This window comes from Cupressus sempervirens, chromosome 3, assembly GCF_028749045.1.
Source record: "Cupressus sempervirens isolate cs-2001-9-10 chromosome 3, ASM2874904v1, whole genome shotgun sequence".
Taxonomy (NCBI): domain Eukaryota; kingdom Viridiplantae; phylum Streptophyta; class Pinopsida; order Cupressales; family Cupressaceae; genus Cupressus; species Cupressus sempervirens.
Window position 1 is genome coordinate 33,224,664 of NC_143120.1, and position 22,633 is coordinate 33,247,296.

Sequence of the window (22,633 nt, forward strand, 5' to 3'; positions counted from 1 at the left end):
CAGTTTAGCCATCAGTTTGAGGGTGGTAACTCATGCTTAGAGTCCACTCTTTCCCGCATGATTTGAACAACTTCTACCAGAAGTGAGTCATAAATTGGCTATTTCAATCACTAATAATGCTTTGGGGCAAACCATGCACCTTGAAAACCTCCCAGAAGAACTACTCAACTATCTGTGCCATTGAAAATGTAGTGGTAATAGGAAACAAATGACTATATTTGGTGAGGCGATCCACCTCTACAAAGATACAGTCCCTGCCTTGGGCTTTCGACCAACTTGTAATAAAATCCATGGATAAACACTGCTACTTCCTCTAAAGAATGGAAAGTGGTTGTAGTAAACCAACTGGATAAGTATGCTTCTATTTGTTTTGTTGACAAATAGAGCACTCACTAACATATTGGTGAACATTTGACTTCAAGCCCTTCCATGTCAACCTCTACCGAATCTATCTTTAAATCTTAAAGAATTTGGGATGTCCAGCCAATGGGGAATCATGAAAGACCTGCAACACAATTTGTTCAACACCCAATCCTGGAACCAATAAAATCTTCCCAATGTAAATGATCAACTCATTTATAAGAGTATACCCGTTTTCTTGTATATTGCCATCAACAATACCAGGTGCCTACTGATCCTCGACATACTTAGAAAACCAAGTGTCTCCAATCCTTAGATATTTCTTTGATAACACACAAATGGGGTCTCCGTGAGAGCGCATCATCAGCGACATTCTATGTACCCCTAATATAGGAAATACCAAAACATATGACTAAGGCTTGTTGACCCACTTTTGCTATCTCTATTAAGATCTTGTCGTTCAAGGAAATTCTTTAGGCTATTATGGTCAGTTTTGATGCAAATCTTACTGCAAACTAAGTACAACTTGAACTTGGCCAATGCATTTATAATGGCCAACCTCTCCTTGTCATGAACACTGAAAGTTCTCTTAGAATCCCTGAGCTTCCTGCTCTTAAATGCAATAGGATGGCGATCATGGGAAAGAACAACAACAGTGCTCTCACCTGAAGCATCATAGTGCAACTCAAAATGCCTCAAAAATCTAGCAATGCTAGCCCTGGGCATGATATCATAATCTGTTTGAACTTCTCAAAGCACTCGTGCCTTAGAAGTCCACTTAAATCGGTAAGGGGAGCTACATGATGATAGAAACCTGCCACAAATTTGTGGTAGAGTGCACACAAACCAATGAAGCCTCTAAACTGTGTTAAGTTCTCTGGTGTAGGCCAATCTAGTATAGCACAGACCTTATTGGAATCCATGCAAACTCCCTCTACATTGATAATATGCCCATGATAAAATAACTCTATCATACCCAAGGCACATTTGGATTCCTTAGCATACAAGAAGCCCTATCCGAAATGTCCAACACTTTATCTAAGTGTGCCACATGATTAACTTACATATTACTGTATACAACTATATCATCAAAGAAAACTAGAACAAATATCTTCAGCTTACTGTGGAAGACTTTGTTCATGGTAGACTGGAATGTCATAGGGGCATTAGTCAAACCGAAAGGCATGGCTAAGAACTCAAAGTACCACAATGACACCTGAATGCTGTCTTCTCCACATCTTGCTCTCTCACTATGGTGATACTCGAACCTCAAATCAATCTTGGAAAAGTAGCACACTCCATGTAGTTCGTCAATGTGTGGGATGGGATACTGGTTCTTAATAATGCTTCTATTCAACATCCAACAATCAATGCACATCCTGAGTGTACCTTCCTTTTTCTTCACCAAAACAACTGATGAAGCAAAAGGGGACTTAATTGGCTTAATGTGTCCCATAGCGAGCAACTTGTGAATAGTCTAGTCTATCTCATCTTTCAGGTGTTCAGGGTGTCGGTAAGGAGTAATCATGACGAGCTTAGTGCCGTCCTCTAACTCAATGATGTGCTCTATGCCTCTATCAGGTGGCTTGCCAGGCAGTAAATCACTAAACACTTAAGCTTGTTTAGTTCTAAGTTGCTGTATATCAGAATGGTTGGCTGGTTTATCTGCCCCATCAAAGGTAGGTAACATCCTACACTCTGTTGCCCAATCAACTGTAACATGCTCAATAAGACGCTCCATACATCTAAATGAAATCAACTTCAGGTTGCTATTTGTGATAGCCTTACAGATGTGAGTTTTACAATCCTTTATAAACCTCATCTCCATAAATGTATCTCCATAAATGTCCTCTATAGTGTGTAACCAACTCATACCAAGAATAACATCCACACCTCCCATGTCAACAACATAAAACTCTACCTTAAATGCATAATTATTTAGCTTCATGGCAAGCTCAGTTATCATCCTGTTACACTTGAGAGCATAATCATCAGCCACTTGTACTCTAATGTCCTCAAACACCTTAGCCTGAATGACCCTCTTAGAGACCAACTGTGAATCAATTAAATTATGTTGTATCAAGAAGAACTATAACTCTTTGTCCTACCAACTCTCTGCCCTGCCAAGAGACCACGTAACCTAAATGATCCTTCCTTTCTCATGCTAGAAAGGTAGTATACCTTAAGAATAGAATCGTCAACAACTTCAGCACTATTAACTGCTCCCTCATGTATCTCTTGTTCATTTTCAACTGTCTGTTCAAAAAAATTAAAACTCTCCTCATCATCATAAAACCACTCCATCGTCTTATTTTTACCCTCAGGCTTCAAAGAGCAATAATATTTCTCATCATAAGGACCCTTACAATAAAAAACAAAGTCTCCTCCTTCTTAAATCATTAAGTGTTTCTTGATCTAAAGGGGCTGCCATAGGTCTCTTAGAATCAGAATTTTCAACCTTCCTAAGGGGCCGCCTTATCGTCATAGGATGAAGTAGAAGGTTTGGAAACAAACTTGCTTTGTGGAGTAGACATTCCTAAGTTCCTTGCCTTCTTCATAGCTTTCTGCAAGGTAGGTAGGTCCATGGACTTAACTCACCCTCTGAGAGGCTAAACTAGTCTCTCAACAAATAGCATCACTCATCTCTTCTCTAAAATGTCATACAACATCACAGATAAACACTGAAACTCACTGGTGAACGCCTGCAAGATCTCCATCCCAGTACCTTCAAAGTTAGTCAAGATCATCTTGTTGGTTGCCTGCTTCAAGTCATTGTGTCTAGGCCTTTGTCTCATGTCAGGTTTATGCCCACCTCTAGCGCGCTCTCTCTTTTATGTCAAGAATCTATTAAAATTCAAATTCTGCTTAATTGCATAATGGCCCACCACATTATCAACAAATGGTGTAGTTTCAATACTCGCCACATTTGACTCAGGTCTCAGAAAGGTAGGTCACTGTGGCCTATTATATGTACCTGTATGATCAACCCTATCATCAACTTTAGACCTGTGAGAGCTAACTGCAACACTCCTGAGTAGCTCTATCTCTGCTATGTCCTTTAGGCAATGTGCTGCAAAGTCTTAGATAACTGCTTCAGAACGTCAACAACATGGTGCTGGCCATGTGCAAGATCCCTCAACATCTCCCTAGACTCTCTGTTAATGTCAAAACCTGTGCTAGCATCCCTGTAAATATTTGAAACACCAGCATCTCTGTCACCTATAGTACCAAACTAAATATCTTGTTCACCTTCACCTAGTGGTGAAGTCCTACCCTTGCGAGTGGAATGAACTCTATGAATAAACCATTGTGCCATAATGAACCCAGTTCCATATAGGTTGGCAGGAAACAGCTCTGATACTATTGTAATGAGCCCTGCTGGCTCACTTTGAAGCTATGTTAAAGAAGTCTTGTTTTTTTTGTGTTTTGAAGTTTTGCAATTTTTTTGTTGTTGTTTTGGTTATATACATCTTTTATGTTTTTTAGGATAGAAAAATGCTAAACTTGAATGGAGAAAATTGATAACAATGGTCACTAAATTTATTTGTAATTTATTAATGACAAGTATCTACAATGCTATCACACATATGCAATGAACTTAATTATTTAAAGAACCTGGAGTTGTTGAATGACGTTGGAATTCAAGTTGCAGCAGTGGTGTATGAGAATCCATGCCAACCTTTATAGAAGTTCGCTGTCTTGTATGGAATTCGCTTTCAGCATTAGGATTGAACATAGATGCATTTGTCTTACCTGCAGCCTTCAGATTAGGCATGCCGCCAAATATGACTAAGAGCAAATGATAATTGGTAAATGCTGCTTCTGCAGTTTTGAATGCAGCTCATATAGATGTTTCCCAATGGCAGTAATGTTAATGATTTTGCAGAGAATGTAGATGCCAAACTTCAATTTTCTTCCGTACTCCAAATTGCAGCAATGGTAATCGATAAACTCTCAGCAAAAAAACCTTCAATTTTAGCTTCGAAATGCAGAACAAAAGTAGAGGCACAATTTATTGGCATTGATGGCAATTCAAAGTGCAGACCAGAATGAGGAAATCTCAATTCCTCCAAACCGCAAAACAAAATCCTTCAACCTTCAATTTCATGAAAAAAAATGCAATATTGAGATAGTTCAATCTTTAAGGAGTGTTCAATCTTTAAGGAGGAGTCCTGTTTATAAAAGCTTCTTCAATACACCAACACCATATAGCTTCTTGTTTACACCTTTCACTAATTAGGCTTCTTCGACACCATCAAATTATAACAGAGAACTTATAAAGTTTTTCATTAAGTTAATAGATAACTTGCAATATGCAACTCATTATTGAAGCCCAATAAAATACTTATAGAGTCTAGTCTCAGGGTGCCACAACTTCACTGCCAAAAATGTAAACCATGCTCACCTGACTTACTATAAATAGCAAGTCACACCAACTGAGACCTTCAAATCTAAGTGCCACCTCATGAGGGTCATGATGATGAACTAACATCGCCAAGCTACTGGAACCTGCTAAATCGGAGACATTACAATTTTGATCTACCAACATTATGGAGCTTGCTTAAGGACATAACATGATTAATTTGATTTTCTATGTTGTGTAGTTTAATTCTAGCTATACCTTTTATTCTACAAACAAGAGAAGGGGAAGTTAAACAATGAACATCTTTAAAAATCAGTGGATATCATTGTTTGGCTAACAAGATCATAATAAACTCCATGTAAAACTATTTATGTTGTTCTACCATAATGAGGGCATGGTATTTGTAATGAATAATACCCAATTTGAATTCTGTCTTTGCACTTATGGGTACATTATCCTCCAGATGTAGGAAAATTTTAGATGAAAACATTGGAGTTGATGAACAAGTCACAAGGTAAATAAAATCTTTGCTATGCAGTTAGAGAAACTAATATAATTTATGCTCCACAGCTTACCTTTCATGTGCTTGAATTCCGTCGTTTGGTACTTATTATCCTAAAAGTATTCTTCTTGGCAATTTACAGACATTTCTCTTCACAAGGCGAATCACGGTTGGTGCTGAAGAATTTGGGCTTCAAAATCTTTCTGCCTCTTCAAGATGGAACAGTTCAGTAGCATCTACAGAAACTCTTGGTGCACCTAATGTACAGCCTAATGATGCCCAGGCCCAGAAGAAAATTTCAAACTCTGTTGAGCAGAAGGTTCCAAAAGAGTATGGAATTGACGTTATGAAACTATATTCAATCCTTTCAAATAATTGAACCTGACAAAAAGATCTTCCATGTTTCAGAAAAGAATACTTCAAGCTAATTTATATTTTATGACTTTATATGGAATTGTCGAAGTTTTAACAGTTACTTATTTGTTCTAGATCCAAAGGACATCGCATGCTTGCACCTTTTACTGCAGGGTGGCAGAGTACAGATACACATCCTTTGATTATTGATAAATCTGAGGTGACACGATAACTATTGATTACTGCATTATATTTGATTTGGGGATTTATTTGTTGGTTAATACAGCCTATACTTTACAATCATCATAGTTCTTTTGAGTTTCATAAGGATCCTTGTATACTTTGTTCTTGTCAGCATCACATAAAAATGGGAGAATCTAAACCTCTTCTATGTTGTTTTTAGTTTAACCAAATGACTACTCTGTGTGAACTTAACAACACATTATTTTTATTTGTGGCTTTTCTTTGATATAGTGGAATATATGTTGATGTAAATTATTTATGAGAAGTTGGGAATTTTTTAATATAGAAACATGCCTACCTTTATATTAAAAAGAAATTGTGGGTTTGGAGAGAAAAGAATAGTAATTACTAGCTAATTCTCAACTAATAAACAACTATGTAGTACAGAAGTGCTCCTAGTAAGGATACCCAAATGGTTTGTAGAGATATTTGTATGAGAGATGAAAGCAAAAGAGCTTCAAATTACAAGGGCAAAGTAAAGCATCCTGAACTATGGTATTGTAATGTCCCTTCTTGATTTACACCTACGATTTTCCCACAAGGGTAGCTGTTAGTGCTGCGTAAGAATAAATTTTTATCTGTGTTTTTTTTTTTTCTCTATATATAACTTAATCCCTATTGATGTCCTTATTAGTTCCTGCCCATGGCAGGAATACTTATGCATTCGTGTAAGTGCTAATATCACATTAACACTAACCAATCAAATCAAAGAATTTAAAAGATTATATGAAATCTCAAATGTTTATATCTTTTTTTAATTTTTCATTATTTTATAAATCATATTTTTCATTCATTCTATTGGTCCATACTATTTTTGGTGGGGGAGAAAATTAATTTTCTTCAACAAAAATACAAATATTTTCTAACCATTAATGTATGCATTAATTGCAACTTTATCTTTTCCACATTTATGACAAGTTGATAAGATTTTTTTTTTTTTTTTCAATTATTTTATCTTCCACCTCGCACAATATGTCTAATCAATATTAATTCTCAATAGCAATATAATTTCAATATGTTATATCTTTGTATTTGAATTTCTATTTTTTTTAAAACTTTGATTTTTTAATAAAAGTAGTTAAATTATTACTATTATTTTACTTTTATAAAAATAAATTAAACAATATTATTTTCTAATTATATTTTATAATAGTGTTTGTAATATGTATAATTGATAAGTGTTACGATTTATAAATTATATAATTTATTATTAGTAATATTTTTTATTTAAACAATTTATCATTTAGTTTAAATATATTTAAAACTTAAATATATATTTTAATATTAAATTAATAATTTTATTTTACATCAAAAAACATAGTAAAGAAAATAACCACAAAAAAGAAATAATTCAATTCTAAAAGATATATAAATTATTATTAAGTTTTTATAAACTATGTATTAAAATTAAATAGTTATATTCTATTTCTTATTTATTACATCATATTCATTCATCTGGATCACTGTATGGTTCGTGTCTGTGTTGAAAATTGCAATACAGAGAAGAAGTGAGAAGAGGAACGAAAGTTTAAGGTGCAAATTTGTCTAAGCATATGTATTGATCATAGTATGATATTAAGTACTTAGTGCCATAGTGGGGACTTTGGCCTCTTATTCTTGGGCTTAAATGCCCAAAGATATAATAATATAACACGAGAACTTAACAACAAAATATGAGCCATCCTATCAGATCACAAGTGCATTTCTAGGGCGAGAATTTAACAACAAAATATGAGCCATTCTATCAAATCACAAGTACATTTCTAGGCAAAAATTAATGCATTTACAATGTTAATTTAGAACTATTTAACCTTTTTCTCACTCATCTACACCTCTACAACCATTATGCATTAGGCAGGAACTAAGACGCATTGCATCTCTTGTCAATTCTGGAATTGATTATTCCTTCCTTGATCTGATACACTTGCAGATCTTGTAGATGGTTCGATGCTCCTATTGCATACCAATTGCTTGTTAATATTCAAGTCTTCTGTAAATGATCTGATCTGACCTCTTCAATATAAAAATCAGACTCCAAGTTCCTTGTTCTCCCATTTGATCCCTTCCCTTTTATATCTTCATAACAGGAGAGACACAACCTTTCAAGGGTTGGCTTTATTCCATTAACAATTTCTCTCTTTTGAATTATTGAGTTCCTTTTCTTTTTATTTATTATTTATTTTCCTTGGATGCATGTTGGCCTAGTATAGTTCCCTTTCTTTTCATTTTGCTCCTAGTCTCAAGTGGGGTATGATAGTTAGCCCATCCCAAAAGTTGCTTGTCCTCAAGCAATGTAGGTTTCTATTTCTGAATCATGACGAACCCAAACTAATCGTTGGAGATTTGTATTCCTTGCTTAATTTGGTTGACCCGATGTTTGCATGCTATCGTGGATAGCTGTTTGTGTTAAAGCCATGGTGAGCTTAACATATATTAAGATGAGGATTAGAAGCATGACACACATCTATTGTTGAATATTTTTTCATTGATGTCAAAGGTTGATGATCAAGGTCGTATAAAATTTAGAGGAATACTCAAAGTAATAGAGAATTGGAATAAGTTGCTTGGTTGTCTACTTGAGTTGCTTGGTTGTCTGCTTGAGCTGCTTGATTGTGTGGTTGAGCTACTTGGTTACTTGCTTGAGCTCATGGCTGCATTCTTGAGCTGCTTGGTTTTGTGGTTGAGCTTTTGGTTTACTCGCTTGAGCTACTTGGTTGCATGCTTGAGCTGGTCGACCGTCAGCTTGAGCTCCCTGCTTGTATACTTGTTTTCCAAGTCAAAATTAATTGCCATGTCATCAATTAATATTCTAGAGCCACAATTTTACTAGCTATAGTGCTGCTGAAACAATGGTGAGTGTGGAATTGAAAATGTTTGACCATTTTGCGTGCTTTAATTATATCTCTTTTTGTATAAGCTAGGAGCAATGAATGATTTTCCATATATATAAGCACAATGATTCTGGACAGTTTTAAACATCTATACTTGGCGGCTCTACTTTAAACAAATTTATTTATTCCTTTATCTTTTTTGTAGTGTGATGGTAGTTTTGTAACACCTTTCTGAGTGAGATAGCAATATGCAGAATCGATGCATGATTTATACAAAGGTAGTGTTAATTTTTATTGGACAGTATGAAGGGAGAAATAACGGACGACTAAGGATGTGCATGTTATTGTGTATGACTCATAGTAACAGGGGGACACATCCCCCCCCCCCCCCCCCCCCCCCCAATTTTCTCCCACGTCTCGAAGACAAGGACACACTAGAGACTTGGGGACTCTGTTCCCCTATCCTCTGCAGTGCCACTAGATTCTGCCACCTCTACCGAGGATGGGGGGACATCCTAGTGTTGACTATTTGCTAATTCGACTATTTATGTTGAATGTTCGATGTTCCAATTCAATGATGTTCAAGTATTTACTCTTTTACATCTTTATATCTTATATTGCAATACATCTCTTCATAACTAGCAATTTAAGTAACAAACCCTCCTATCCCTCGTCATTCCTCCACCATCTCCAAGTACGACTCTTTTGTCCCCTTGCCCCGGAAACTTGTTCCCTGTTCTGCTGTCCCCCTGTCCCCTTGGGCAGTGTAACTATGGTATAACTTGCGAGTACTTAGTGTGTAAATTAATTATGTCATGGGAAGGAGAAGACATGAAATATAGTCATGGCTTTTGTTAATTATCTTAGTTACCTAGTTCCCCCCCGATCCTTCGAACCAGGTAAATTTTGAACTGGTCCTTGGTCCTAGTTTCGATTCTCTTTTGGGTTCCACTTGGGTTCGAACCTAGGTAGGTTGGTTCCTTCAGGCTGAACCTAGGTTGAGCTATGGTCGAACCAAGGTAGACCTAGATAGACCGAGTGCAAACTAGGTACAGTTCCAATAAGAAACATTCTATAATTTAGTGTAGAAAATGATTATTATAGAATTTGAATAGAGATCTTTAACATTACAAAACAAAATTTAGTGAAGTTTGGATATATATTACATCAAATTAAACGAGCCCTCAAGATTTTTTCGGTGATGTTTTAATATTGAATTGCTGATAATGACCTCCATCCAATTAATTGGAAGTTCCAGATAGTGATAAATCATATTTCAAATGCCAAACATGTTCAATAGGTGAAGGGAGTATTTATATAACATTTTTCAAGTAGGTTGGTAATTACAAACTTACATGCTCTATGTACAATGAAAAAATAATAAGCATTTGACAATTTGGAAAGAAGGACTGTTAATTAGTGCAGCTGATCCCATTGACACTAGCACTGTTTGTGAATCAACTAATGCCTTTGATGAAAAAGAAGAAGAAGAAGATGATGATGATGATTTAGATAATCTATTAGATTATTGAAACTTAGTATAAAGTTCTAATCGTTGAAAGTGAAAATAGCAATACTTGAACTTGATATTATTTTAGGTGTTGATAATAGATATGATGCTATGATTACAAGTTTATAGTGTTATACTATGTTGCATTTTAATCTTAATCTATTTCTTTGTCTCTCTCTCTCTCTATATATATATATATCTCTGTCTGTCTATCTATCTATTCATCTCTCTATCTGTCTGTCTTTTTATCTCTTTTTCTCTCTCTATTCTCTCTATCTATCTGTCTGTCTATCTATCTGCTTGTCTGTCTGTCTATCTCTCTGTCCATCTCAATGTCTACTTGTCTATCTGTCTATCTCTCATTCTATCTATCATTCTATCTGTCTATCTGTCTATCTATCTATTTATTTGGTTTTTGTAGAGAAAGTAGGAGTATTGGGTTGTGCTGTCTTTGAATTGGGTAGTGATGATTGTCTATGAATAACTGGGTAGTGATGAATGGGGTTGAAAAACAATTGTGTTGGCGTCAAAAAATTCCTTACATTGGAATAGAAATCAATCAATGACATGCCATGAAGGCATAAGACTTTAATGAGATTGAAGGACTATGTGTAGGGGATGTTTTATATATGTGAATACAAAATTGTGTAACATCTTTATTTAATGAAATCTAGCAATAAGGAGGTGTGTGAGGGGTCAAACCTAGTAGATGAAAAACGTGCGTCATGATACTTAGTTGTGGATTTTAAAAATAAAAAGTGGATAAAAGATTGAGATGCAAGATGCAATATTGCCTGTTTGTCAAAAGGGAGTCAATGTTCTTTCTGAGTAGTGCAATTTATATTATGAATTTTTGAGGATGATTGAGTATGTAGTAGCATTTTTTTTGAAAGAGTAGTAGTTGATCACATGAAGGAATTTGATTTTGGCAATGATCCTTTCAAAGGATCGTTAGAATGAGTGTGTTGTCCTGCATTTTGGCACTACAAAATGTAGGTAATAGGACGAAAAATTTTCAACTTAGTTTTGCTTTTCATTGAGATAGTTCATTATTTAATTGGCCAACATTGATCAACCAATCCACCCCAATTTGCATAATGAATCCTTTTACTGAAGGCTTTCATCAATTCCTTTTTGATTTTTCATTTTATTAAGCTTATGCTTGATTTTTGAAGCCTTCAACGTTCTTTTTCGTGTGTGCTTAGTTGCTTTTAGTCTTTTGGTTTTGTTCAATTTCTTGCTTTCGGTTTTCCCTTTGATTCCGTATATCTTAGGGCTTAATCAAACTTCGAATTCAAAAGATATGATCATTTAGGTGCCCAAAGCGTGGACTCTCTAGATGCAATTGCATATTTAAAATATCATGTTATCTTTTAATGTTGACATTCACTTTTTGAAAAATATAATATAAATTGACTTCCTGTTATGTTTTAAAGTTACATTATCACTTAGATTTATCACTTAAGTAACTATAGAGTACTTTGTTATATTTTCATGTTGTGTTGCTTTTTAATTTTTCACTTAAGTGACTTTATCAACCATATAGTTTAATTTATTTTTGAGTGTTACTTTATGTTTTATTTTAAAACATCTAAGTTAAATATTACTTTTTGAATAATATTTGCACATGATATATGAACTATATAGTGTAAATATTATTTTGACCCAATTAAATGATATTAACTCAAAAATCAATTAAACATGTGCTTAATTGGTCATTCAAGTTGTGTAAACTCAATTTACATGTCTTTTACATGTTTACATGCAAATACATTCCTTGAGTCCGACTTTGGCTAAGAAATGCATGTAATGGACTACCTAGAGTCCACTTTACATAAAAACTCCCTTTTGCATGTAAATCATTTTACATGTAATGACATCTTGAGAGTTCGATTTTCACTAGGAATGCAATTTATATCTGCTGAATTTTTCATCACATCTTCAGTACTACATTTGGGTTTATTTCATTTCTAAATATTGAAAGCATATATTCTTAGGAAAAAAAAAAAAAATACCAAACATCACATTTAGTTGTGTGCCAAGCATTTGGCAAAATGTCAAACTATTGATTATAAAAGAAAATTGATGTTTGGTGGAGCTATGTAATAACCCTCTTCAAATCTGCCTTCAAAAATGCTGATGAAAGCTCAAGGAATTTCATCAAACAATTCACATGCAAGGGACGTATGACTGATATAGTATTTCAGCTAGCTTCAAATGACTTTTTTTACAATTTGCATTAATGAAAATCTTGTGCTAGAAGACTACAATGGACTACACAATGACCTAACATGAGTGTGCTACTAATTTTGACAATATTCAGTGCATATATATGATCTAAGCATGAGAAATGAACACCTACAGTGAACTGACATTTTTTACAAACAGTTGGTATGCAAACTAACTAGCTGATAAATAATGATATTAAATTGCTTAAATGTCACCAGCAACTATTATCTTCTTAATTGCAATGAAAATTACAATGCTCATGAAATATGGCCAAGCCTTTGGCATTTACATGGATTACAAAATGATAATGCTGGTATAATGCACAGTTACAGCTGAAAGCTTATAACACCCTAAAAACAATACTAACAAAAAGAACCTGGTTGTAGATGGCTGAAATAATTTCCTTCTATGCTGCCCCTTTTGCTTTGCTTTTTTCGAACTGCTTTTTCCGCTTGCTTTTTCGTATCCGCTTTTTCAGCCTGCTTTTCGGTTCCGCTTTTTTTGGACAGCTTTTTTCGTACCTGCTTTTTCAGCCTGCTTTTTCGGTTCCGCTTTTTTAGACTGCTACTATGTTGAATCTCAAGACCATATCTTTCAATGGTGTCAAGATTTCCAGCTTGAAGGGATTTCGTCCTCCAAACTATTGAGACATAATCTCCAGAAAATTTCTCAATTTCTTTGATATTTCCAAAGTCTGAATAAATGAGAGCTATCCTCTTTCTTTTAATCCCATCCTCACTTGCTCCACGTTTTCGTCTTGCCAATGTGGGATAATACATGACTTTTAATATTACTTCTTTTTTTCTTTTTACAAAGTCCATGTATGTACTCAAAGGGGGACTCTTGATTTTTATAAAGTGACTTTATGAAACATTATAATATTTAATTTAAATAGTCACTTTATCGTTGTAACTTCAAACATTAAAATAATATACTAAATAAACTCGAAATCCCACATATAATAGCTCATTAGAAAGAGCCCAACAAAACGCATCTCATCCTGTCACTGAAAATTGAAGACACTGCATCCCCCTATTGGCTTGCTAAAAATAGTAAGTCTTCCTGACAACCCAACAAACGAACTCTGTTTGGCCTGTAATTAAATTTGACTAGGCCAAATAACTTCAGGATCCCTTTTGAAGTCCTGGTTAGCCCTCGGGACCATACAAGAATGGGCTAACAACAACATACCTCCAAACTGGCTAAGTGGGGGACATTACAGTCCGCCCCACTTGAAATTGCTTATCCCCAAGCAATCTGAACTTAGGATGCTGAATAATCTCCTTTGCCTCCCATGTTGCATCCTCAACTGGTAGGTTCCTCCATTTTACTAGGTACTCCCTGATAGTCCGCCTGCGAAGCACCCTCTCCCTGGAGTCAAGTATAGCCTCAGGAATCAAGATAAGTTTTCCCTCATCATCGAGAGGTGGCAATACTACTGAAGGCACCACATTATGCCCCAATGCCTTCTCAAGGCGTGACACATGGAACACGTTATGTACTTTACTGTCTGCAGGCAACTCCAACTCATAAGCTACCTCACCGACTCTCTTGATTACTTTGAATGGTCCATAGTAGCGTGGTTTCAATTTCTCTGCTCCACTCCTCTTGAGAGAGGACTGTCTATACGGTTGTAACATGAGGTACACCATGTCTCCTACCTCGAAAGATCTCTCAACCCTGTGCTGATCAGCATATTGCTTTTGCTGATTTTGTGCCCTTTGGAAATTTTCCTTCAAGGATCGCATAATGTCCTGACACTCCTGCAATATATCCTTGGCCTTAGGCACCCTACTATGCCCAAATAAAAAATTCAGAAAATTAGGAGCATCATACCCGTACAGTGCCATGAAAGGGGACATTTGAATAGACATATGGAAAGAGGTATTATAGCAGTACTCCCCTAGATGTAGCCACTTCACCCAAGCCTTCTGCTCTCCTGCAATGTAGTTTCGAAGGTACCCCTCAACCCATTTATTCACTATTTCTGTCTGCCCATCAGTTTGGGGGTGGTAACTGGTACTTGGAGTTAGCTCTGTTCCACACAACCTGAACAACTCCTGCCAAAAGTGGCTCATAAACCTACTATCCCTGTCGCTGACTATGTTCTGTGGCATCCCATGTAATCTAAATACCTCTCGAAAGAATAGTTCTGCTGTCTGTACTGCTGAATATGTGGACGAAATCGCAAAGAAATGTGCAAATTTCGTCAATCTGTCTACCACAACAAAAATACAATCCCGACCCTGTACCTTGGGGAGGCCTGTAATGAAATCCATGGAAATGCTATCCCACTTCTCTGGTATGGGTAGGGGCTATGGTAAACCACCTAGAAAGGAATGTTCCTGTTTGTTCTATTGACATATTGGGCACTCCCTAACAAACTGAAGCACCTCTGTTTTGAGTCCTTTCCAAGTGAAGCGCTCTCTCACCTGCCGATATGTCTTAAAGAATCCGGGATGTCCTGCTAATGGTGAATCATGAAATGCCCTCAAAATCTTCTGCTTCATAGCAGACCCGGGTACTAAATAAATCCTTTCCTTGTAGACGATCAAATCATTTACAACAGTGTATCGACTATCCTGAATAGTTCCCTCAATAACACTAGATGCCCAACTATCCTTAGCATACTCTGCCAAGATCAACTCTCTCCAATCGTCCATTACTATCCCAATAGCAAGCAAATGACGCCTTCTAGATAAAGCATCTGCGACGATATTTTCTTCCCTTTGACATAGACTATGTCAAAATCATAAGCCTGTAACTTACTCACCCATTTTTGTTGCCTGTCATTGAGATCCTTCTGTCTAAGGAAATGTTTCAAGTTGTTATGATCTGTTTTTACTGTGAATCGGCTCCCTGCTAAGTATTGCCTGAACTTAGCTAGCGCGTGCATGATTGCTAGCATTTTTTTGTCATAGATGCTGTAAGTTCTCTCAACACCTCGTAATTTCCTGCTCTCATATGCAATGGGATGTTTGTCCTGCATGAGGACAGCTTCTACGCCCTCTCCTGAGGCATCACACTGCAGCTCAAAAGGCCTGGTGAAATCTGGAATGGCTAAAACAGGGCATGTACTCATCAGCTCCTTGAACTTATCAAAACAATCCTGAGCCTTCTCTGACCACTTGAAACTGTCTCTCCATGTCAAATCGTAAGTGGTGCTGCTATCTGTGAAAATCCCTTCACAAATCTGCGGTAGAACCCGCAAAGCCCAAGAAATCCCTTGAGTTGCGAAGTGTTCCTCGGCGGTGGCCAATCCAAAATGGCCCTGATCTTGTCTGGGTCAACCCGAACACTTCCTGCACTAATAATAGGCCCTAGATAGAGCAACTCTGTCATCCCGAACTCGCATTTACTCATCTTGGCATATAATGACTCCCTCTCTAGAATGTTGAGCACTGCATCAATATGCTTCAAATGTTCCTCCCAAGTACGGCTGTATATCAGTATATCATCAAAAAAAATCAACACAAACTTCCTCTACTGATCTCTGAATACTCTATTCATACAGGACTGGAAAGTGGCGGGGGCATTAGTCAACCCAAAGGGCATGACTAAGAACTCAAAATGTCCATAGTGGCATCTAAAAGCTGTCTTCTCCACATCCACCTCTCTAACCCGTATTTGGTGGTAGGCAGATCTCAAATCAATCTTAGAGAAGTAGCAGGCACCGTGCAATTCATCAATAAGCTCATCAATGCGCGGAATAGTGTATCGGTTCTTGATTGTCTTCTTGTTTAGTTCCCTATAATCAATGCACATCCTCATTGTACCATCCTTCTTCTTCACCAATACTACTGAAGAAGCGAAAGGACTCTTGCTTGGTCGTATGTGCCCCATGTCAATCAACTCCTTGATTGCCTTTTCTATTTCATCTTTATATCTCTTTGGATGGCGGTAGGGTGTGATGATGACTGGCTTAGCCCCTTCCTCTAACTCAATAACATGCTCAATTCCCCTATCCGAGGGTCTCCTTGGAGGTATCTCACCAAACACTTTAGTATGTTTGGTTATTATTTTTTGTACATCAGGGGGATACTCCTGTTTATGTTGCTCTGTCACCTCAGGCATTACTCTGAACTCTGCTGTCCACTGCACCTGGTCGTGTTTGAAGAAACTCTGCATCTGCTTGAGTGACACCACTTGTAGTCTCCCATCTGACAAACCTCTGAGTACTATCTTCTTACCATTTGCCTCAAACCTCATTTCCATTTTCTGGAGGTTAAATGTAAACTCTTCCAGAGATTTCATCCAATTCATCCCAAGCACCATATCCTGATCACCAATGTTGACAACAAAGAAATCTCCCACCATGTCATAATCTCCCAAACGAAGCTGCAAGTTGGAGATTTTCTTGGTACAGTCGATTTTGAAGCTGTCGGCAACCATCACCTTAAATCCCCTATGCTCTTCGGTATGTAGCCCTCTACGTGTCACAAACTTTTCATCAATGAAGTTATGTATTGCCCTTGTATCAATGAGTGCCACAAATCTTTGTCCATCCAAAGTTCCCCTAACTCTGAAAGTGACGGCCTCATGTATACTGGACAATTGAGCTATCGTGCTATCACTGTTTGCTTCCTCATGTGAAGAATTATCATCTCCATCTGATTCTGATGACTGCTCTGAATCTCTATCCACTGACTCTTCGGCTAAAAAGTACTCCATCTGCTTGGCTTTTGCTTTCAATGGACACTTATGTGACAAATCCCAAGGCTCCCTGCAATGAAAACAAAGCTTCTTCTTCCTGAGATCATTAAGTGTCTCATTGTCCAACCTCTTACTTTCCTCCTTAGGTGGCTGACCCTCTCTACGAAAAGGTTTACTGTCCTTATCTTTCCTCGAAGGGAAACTCTTTGTTTGGAATTTATTTTTAGAAGCTGAAGAGGAATCCATGTCACGAGCTTTCTTAATGGCTTCTTGCAAAGTGGGAGGGTTGAGAGCTTTAATCCACCCTCTCAACGGATCAGCTAACCCATCCATAAATAGAACCAGTATCCTCCATTCAGATACATTTGTTACTAACACTGCAAGTTTCTGAAATTCTGAAATGTATGTTTCCAATGATCCCCATTGTTTAAGCTGAGCTAACTCCTTGAAATGTAGTTCTGGATCCTTCCTATCAAAACGTTCAATCAGTCTCTCCGTAAACTCCACATATGAGGTAATGTGTGCATGACCCTTAGTGACTATACCATGATACCACCACTCGTGTGCTAACCCATCCAGATGAATTGCTGCATACTTAATAGCTTCTTCCTCAGGCATAGGGTTCAATTGAAAGTATGTATGAAGCTTTTGAACCCAAGCTCTTGCTGTAGACTTCCCCGAGCCATCATAATATGGTAACTGAAGTTTCCCTACTTTCTTCCGTAGCTCATAGCTCTGGTTCCTGTCATGTCCACGTGGCATATGTTTCATCTGCACATCCATATACTCCCTAAAGGTAATTGCAACAGTAAAATCTGGAGCTCTGGCTTCTCAATCTCTTCTCAACTGGTCCTGTATATCAGTGATCTGGGGCTCTGGTACGGGCTACTCTGGCGCTCTAGGAGAAAATGTGGGAATCATGGGCCTTGAACTCATTGTCCTAGCTTGCTGGGGTGCATGACCGAAATTGTTCCCAACTTGTTCACCTCCATTATGTGTCCCATCCTGATTGTTCCCATTCTGATTGTTACCATTTTGATTAGTACCATTCTGATTATTTCCTCCACCCATGTTAGCATTCAACCCCATTTGACGAGCCATCATCTGCATCATAAGCTCCATTCTCTGATTTTGTTCCTGTGCCCTTTGTTCTGCTAATCGCTGTCCTTGTGCCAAGGTCTCTAATAACTGTAAGAATCTTTCCTCTCCAGGATCCCGAGCATTCCTGTCTCCCATATTGCCGCCTTGATCAAAGAATATCTCCTCTGTGTCTGTATGACTGGATTCTATGTCCACCTGCACGGATGAACTAGACTATTTGCTCTACAGGTCTGAAATCCTATTTTGTCTTGCTCTGGTATTTCGGAAATTATAAGGCCCCTGTCACATGCTCAAACATAAATGCTTTGATTTTAGTGTTTTGACATTTCGTCAAACACTTTCCCCTCTATCTGGCTGTTCCAAATTCCCTATAAGACCTCCATAGGATGGTAGGACTTATAGCTCTGATACCGCTGTAATAACCCTCCTCAAATCTGCCCTCAAAAATGTTGATGAAAGCTCAAGGAATTTCATCAAACAATTCACATGCAAGGGACGTATGACTGATATAGTATTTCAGCTAGCTTCAAATGACTTTTTTAACAATTTGCATTAATGAAAATCTTGTGCTAGAAGACTACAATGGACTACACAATGACCTTACATGAGTGTGCTACTAATTTTGACAATATTCAGTGCATATATATGATCTAAGCATGAGAAATGAACACCTACAGCGAACTGACATTTTTTACAAACAGTTGGTATGCAAACTAACTAGCTGATAAATAATGATATTAAATTGCTTAAATGTCACCAGCAACTATTATCTTCTTAATTGCAATGAAAATTACAATGCTCATGAAATATGGCCAAGCCTTTGGCATTTACATGGATTACAAAATGATAATGCTGGTATAATGCACAGTTACAGCTGAAAGCTTATAACACCCTAAAAACAATACTAACAAAAAGAACCTGGTTGTAGATGGCTGAAATAATTTCCTTCTATGCTGCCCCTTCTGCTTTGCTTTTTTTGAATTGCTTTTTCCGCTTGCTTTTTCGTACCTGCTTTTCAGTTCCGCTTTTTTCGGACAGCTTTTTCATACCCGCTTTTTCAGCCTGCTTTTTCGGTTCCGCTTTTTCGGACTGCTACTATGTTGAATCTCAAAACCATATCTTTCAATGGCATCAAGATTTCTAGTTTGAAGGGATTTCGTCCTCCAAACTATTGCGACATAATCTCCAGAAAATTTCTCAGTTTCTTTGATATTTCCAAGCTTGAATAAATGAGAGCTATCCTCTTTCCTTTAATCCCATCCTCACTTGCTCCACGCTTCCGTCTTGCCAATGTGGGATAATACATGACTTTTAATATTACTTCTTTTTTTTTTTTTACAAAGTCCATGTATATACTCAAAGGGGGACTCTTGATTTTTATAAAGTGACTTTATGAAACATTATAATATTTAATTTAAATAGTCACTTTATCGTTGTAACTTCAAACATTAAAATAATATACCAAATAAACTCGAAATCCCACATATAATAGCTCATTAGAAAGAGCCCAACAAAACGCATCTCATCCTGTCACTGAAAATTGAAGACACTGCATCCCCCTATTGGCTTGCTAAAAATAGTAAGTCTTCCTGACAACCCAACAAACGAACTCTGTTTGGCCTGTAATTAAATTTGACTAGGCCAAATAACCTCAAGATCCCTTTTGAAGTCCTGTTTAGCCCTCGGGACCATACAAGAATGGGCTAACGACAACATACCTCCAAATTGGCTAAGTGGGGGACATTACAAGCTCTAACCAGTTCGGGTTATTACATGGCTTCAACAAGAACCTAAGGGCTCGTTTGGTAGCTACAATTAGAATGGAATTGGCGTTTGGAATTCTAAAAAAATTCTAATCCATTGTTTGTGTTTGCACAGTCAGAATTGGAATTGGAAAAAGTAGAATCTGATATTCCCATTTGACCCCCAAAACAAGAATTCCAAATTCCTTCAAAATACTTGTTATTTGGAATTCTCGTTTTAATTCTCATTTTTTGAAAATGAGGATTTCAGCTAAAGTAAAAGTTAATTGGGTTTGACATTTGGATGCCCATTTGGGGGCATCTTTTTTTGCACAAATTTTTGAAATTTGTTTATTTTAAATGGGGGAAATTTTTCTACTATTACTTGCTCATATGTTTGTTGCGTCTGGTTGTTGATTCATTCCACTTTTCAAAGTAATTTTTTCTAGTTCAAGGCCATTGGGAAGTTGGATTGTTTTTGAAGCCAAGGCGAACGATTTGCTCTAAATGTATTGTCTTTGTTGAGTAATTTATCAAGCTTTTTCCGCCTGATCTGCCTTAGTAGTTCCTGCAAAAAAGTTTGTTTTAAATAATTTTTTGTCAGAGTAAATGTATTGGATTTATAGCATTGTCGCAATTGAGTTATTTACTAGGCTCATTGCGGCTAATTAGTTCTTGTAAAGAGTATTGTTGTTTGATTGTGCTAATTAGATGGAAAAACAAAGATTGGTTTTTTTTCATTTGTTGGAAATCTTGTTGCCATTTGAATTTGGGATCTTCCTGCATCTATAAGCTATAGATGGATGATAATATTTTGCATGTTATTTTGGCTAGTATTCCAATTCCACAATGTGCAACCAAACGGAGGAAATTTGTATTCTCACAATGAATTCTTGGTCAACCAAATAGTCCCAAATTGAATTCCGTAATCATAATCTGGATTCCAAATTCTAGAATCCCAAAGCCAACATTTTGAATGCCAATGCTTAATTTATATTCTAGCAACCAAATGGGCCCTAATTGAAATTACAAAAATGGCGGTTCTCTTAATCAATTCCTCTTTTTTATGAATGATTTACAAACAACTAAAAGTTTTGTAAGTCACAATGACTACAACATGCAAAACATTGACTTGAGGTAACATCTAATGAGATTTTCCTCTCTTCTTAGCAATAGGAGAGGCTCCTTTTTTATGGTATGTGGATTCAACAAGCACGTAACCGAAATTACAAAAAGGGCACTTCTCTTAATCAATTCCTCTTTTTTCAAGAATGATTTGCAAACAAATACAACTTTCAAACTTAATAAAAAGTTCCTATTGCTATGATAATATCGATGACTTAGGAGTTAACGTAAGAGCAACACCAAAGATGCCAATCTACTTTATATTGGTGGAACAATTATAGAAACCGGAAGTCTCTTGCACTTATCTTGAATGAAGATCCAATAATCTGAACAAACAATAAAGCACAAAGTCTCTTACTGCATATTCACTAATTTTAATAAAAGTACTTATAACTGTAGCACAAAGTCTTTCAGTGCTAACTATTTGCAACCACTGTCTACTGTAACAATTTTTCCTTCTGTAGCACAAAGTCTTCAAAAACACAAATTGAATGCTCAAGATAAGGTGAAAGATAAACAAACAGGTGAATCAAAGATTTATTTATGCAAGTTAAGTATACATGAAACAACCTCAAGCTACACAACACAAAGTTTGAGAAAACTTGTCCTTTCTATTCATTTCTAAAATTCTCTTGTATGAAGCAGAAATCTTCAAGTTACAAGAAATTTCAGCATAACTTCTTCACTTAAACCAAAGATACAAATTTACAATGAACTCACTCCTTTATATAGGTGAGGAGTGGAGGAAAAGATGGAGATATAATGGGAAACCCTTAACCACCTTTGACTCATTCAAAATCTTACTTTGATTTATTCAAAATCCTACTTTGAGTTAGTCAAAATCACAAGGCCTAATGCACTTCTAATATTATTAAATGCAACTATTGCATGGGTGAAAGTTCCCCTATAATTGCTACTTATCTTCATCTGACATGTAACTTGTCAGCAAAACTGCACCTATTTATACAACAAAAAGGATTGTGTCCATGATACTTAAGAATTGCCCTCAAAGATCATCAATAAAAGCCCCAAACTTGCAAAGAGACTTGTGCACTGCTGCGGGGTCTGGTGCACCTATGTATTGCACAATAACAATTGTATTTGAGAATTGTATGCACCTTTAGAAACAAATTTTTTGTACTATTGAATGCTGCCCTGAGGATTTAGTAGAACCTTATAGCTTGTTAGTTTATCAATTAAGCTGAAATAAAAGTTGTCCACCCCAAGCTCTAGGCGAACTACTTTAGTGAACTTGTTTTTAAGGAAGTCCTCTGAAATCATCTCGCCATCCTCAGCTAGTACCTTGCATGTCAGCTCTTCAAAAGTATTGCCAATCATGTGCTCTTGTTCTCCGCACATGTCTAGAGCCACTTGCGCTCTTGTCACTAGTTCCTTGTGGACCATGAAATCTAAACACTCAACATACATATTCTAATAGGAAACTTCTCAGTACTCGCACAATACTTATAGATCAACATTTAGCATGTTCCTCGAGACGCTCAAGTCCTCATCCAACACCTTCAATTGCTGGTTGAGCAAATTAAGGAGCTCGTTCAACTTGGTAACAGTTTTCTTGGTATGCCTTAGTACTCTAAATGCATGTCTGACCACCTATACACC

The 22,633-nt window shown here is 36.7% G+C and overlaps 1 protein-coding gene across 2 annotated transcripts in view; it reads left to right on the plus strand.

The window, feature by feature from the left end:
- POP2 (Pyridoxal phosphate (PLP)-dependent transferases superfamily protein) overlaps positions 1 to 22,633 on the plus strand; it is a 269,455-nt gene that overhangs the window by 11,704 nt on the left and 235,118 nt on the right. For both annotated transcript variants that reach the window (XM_089818181.1, XM_089818182.1), the window contains exons 2-3: positions 5,368 to 5,555; positions 5,715 to 5,799. In XM_089818181.1, the coding sequence (XP_089674307.1) occupies positions 5,368 to 5,555; positions 5,715 to 5,799 (273 nt within the window). The remainder of the gene's footprint in view (positions 1 to 5,367; positions 5,556 to 5,714; positions 5,800 to 22,633) is intronic.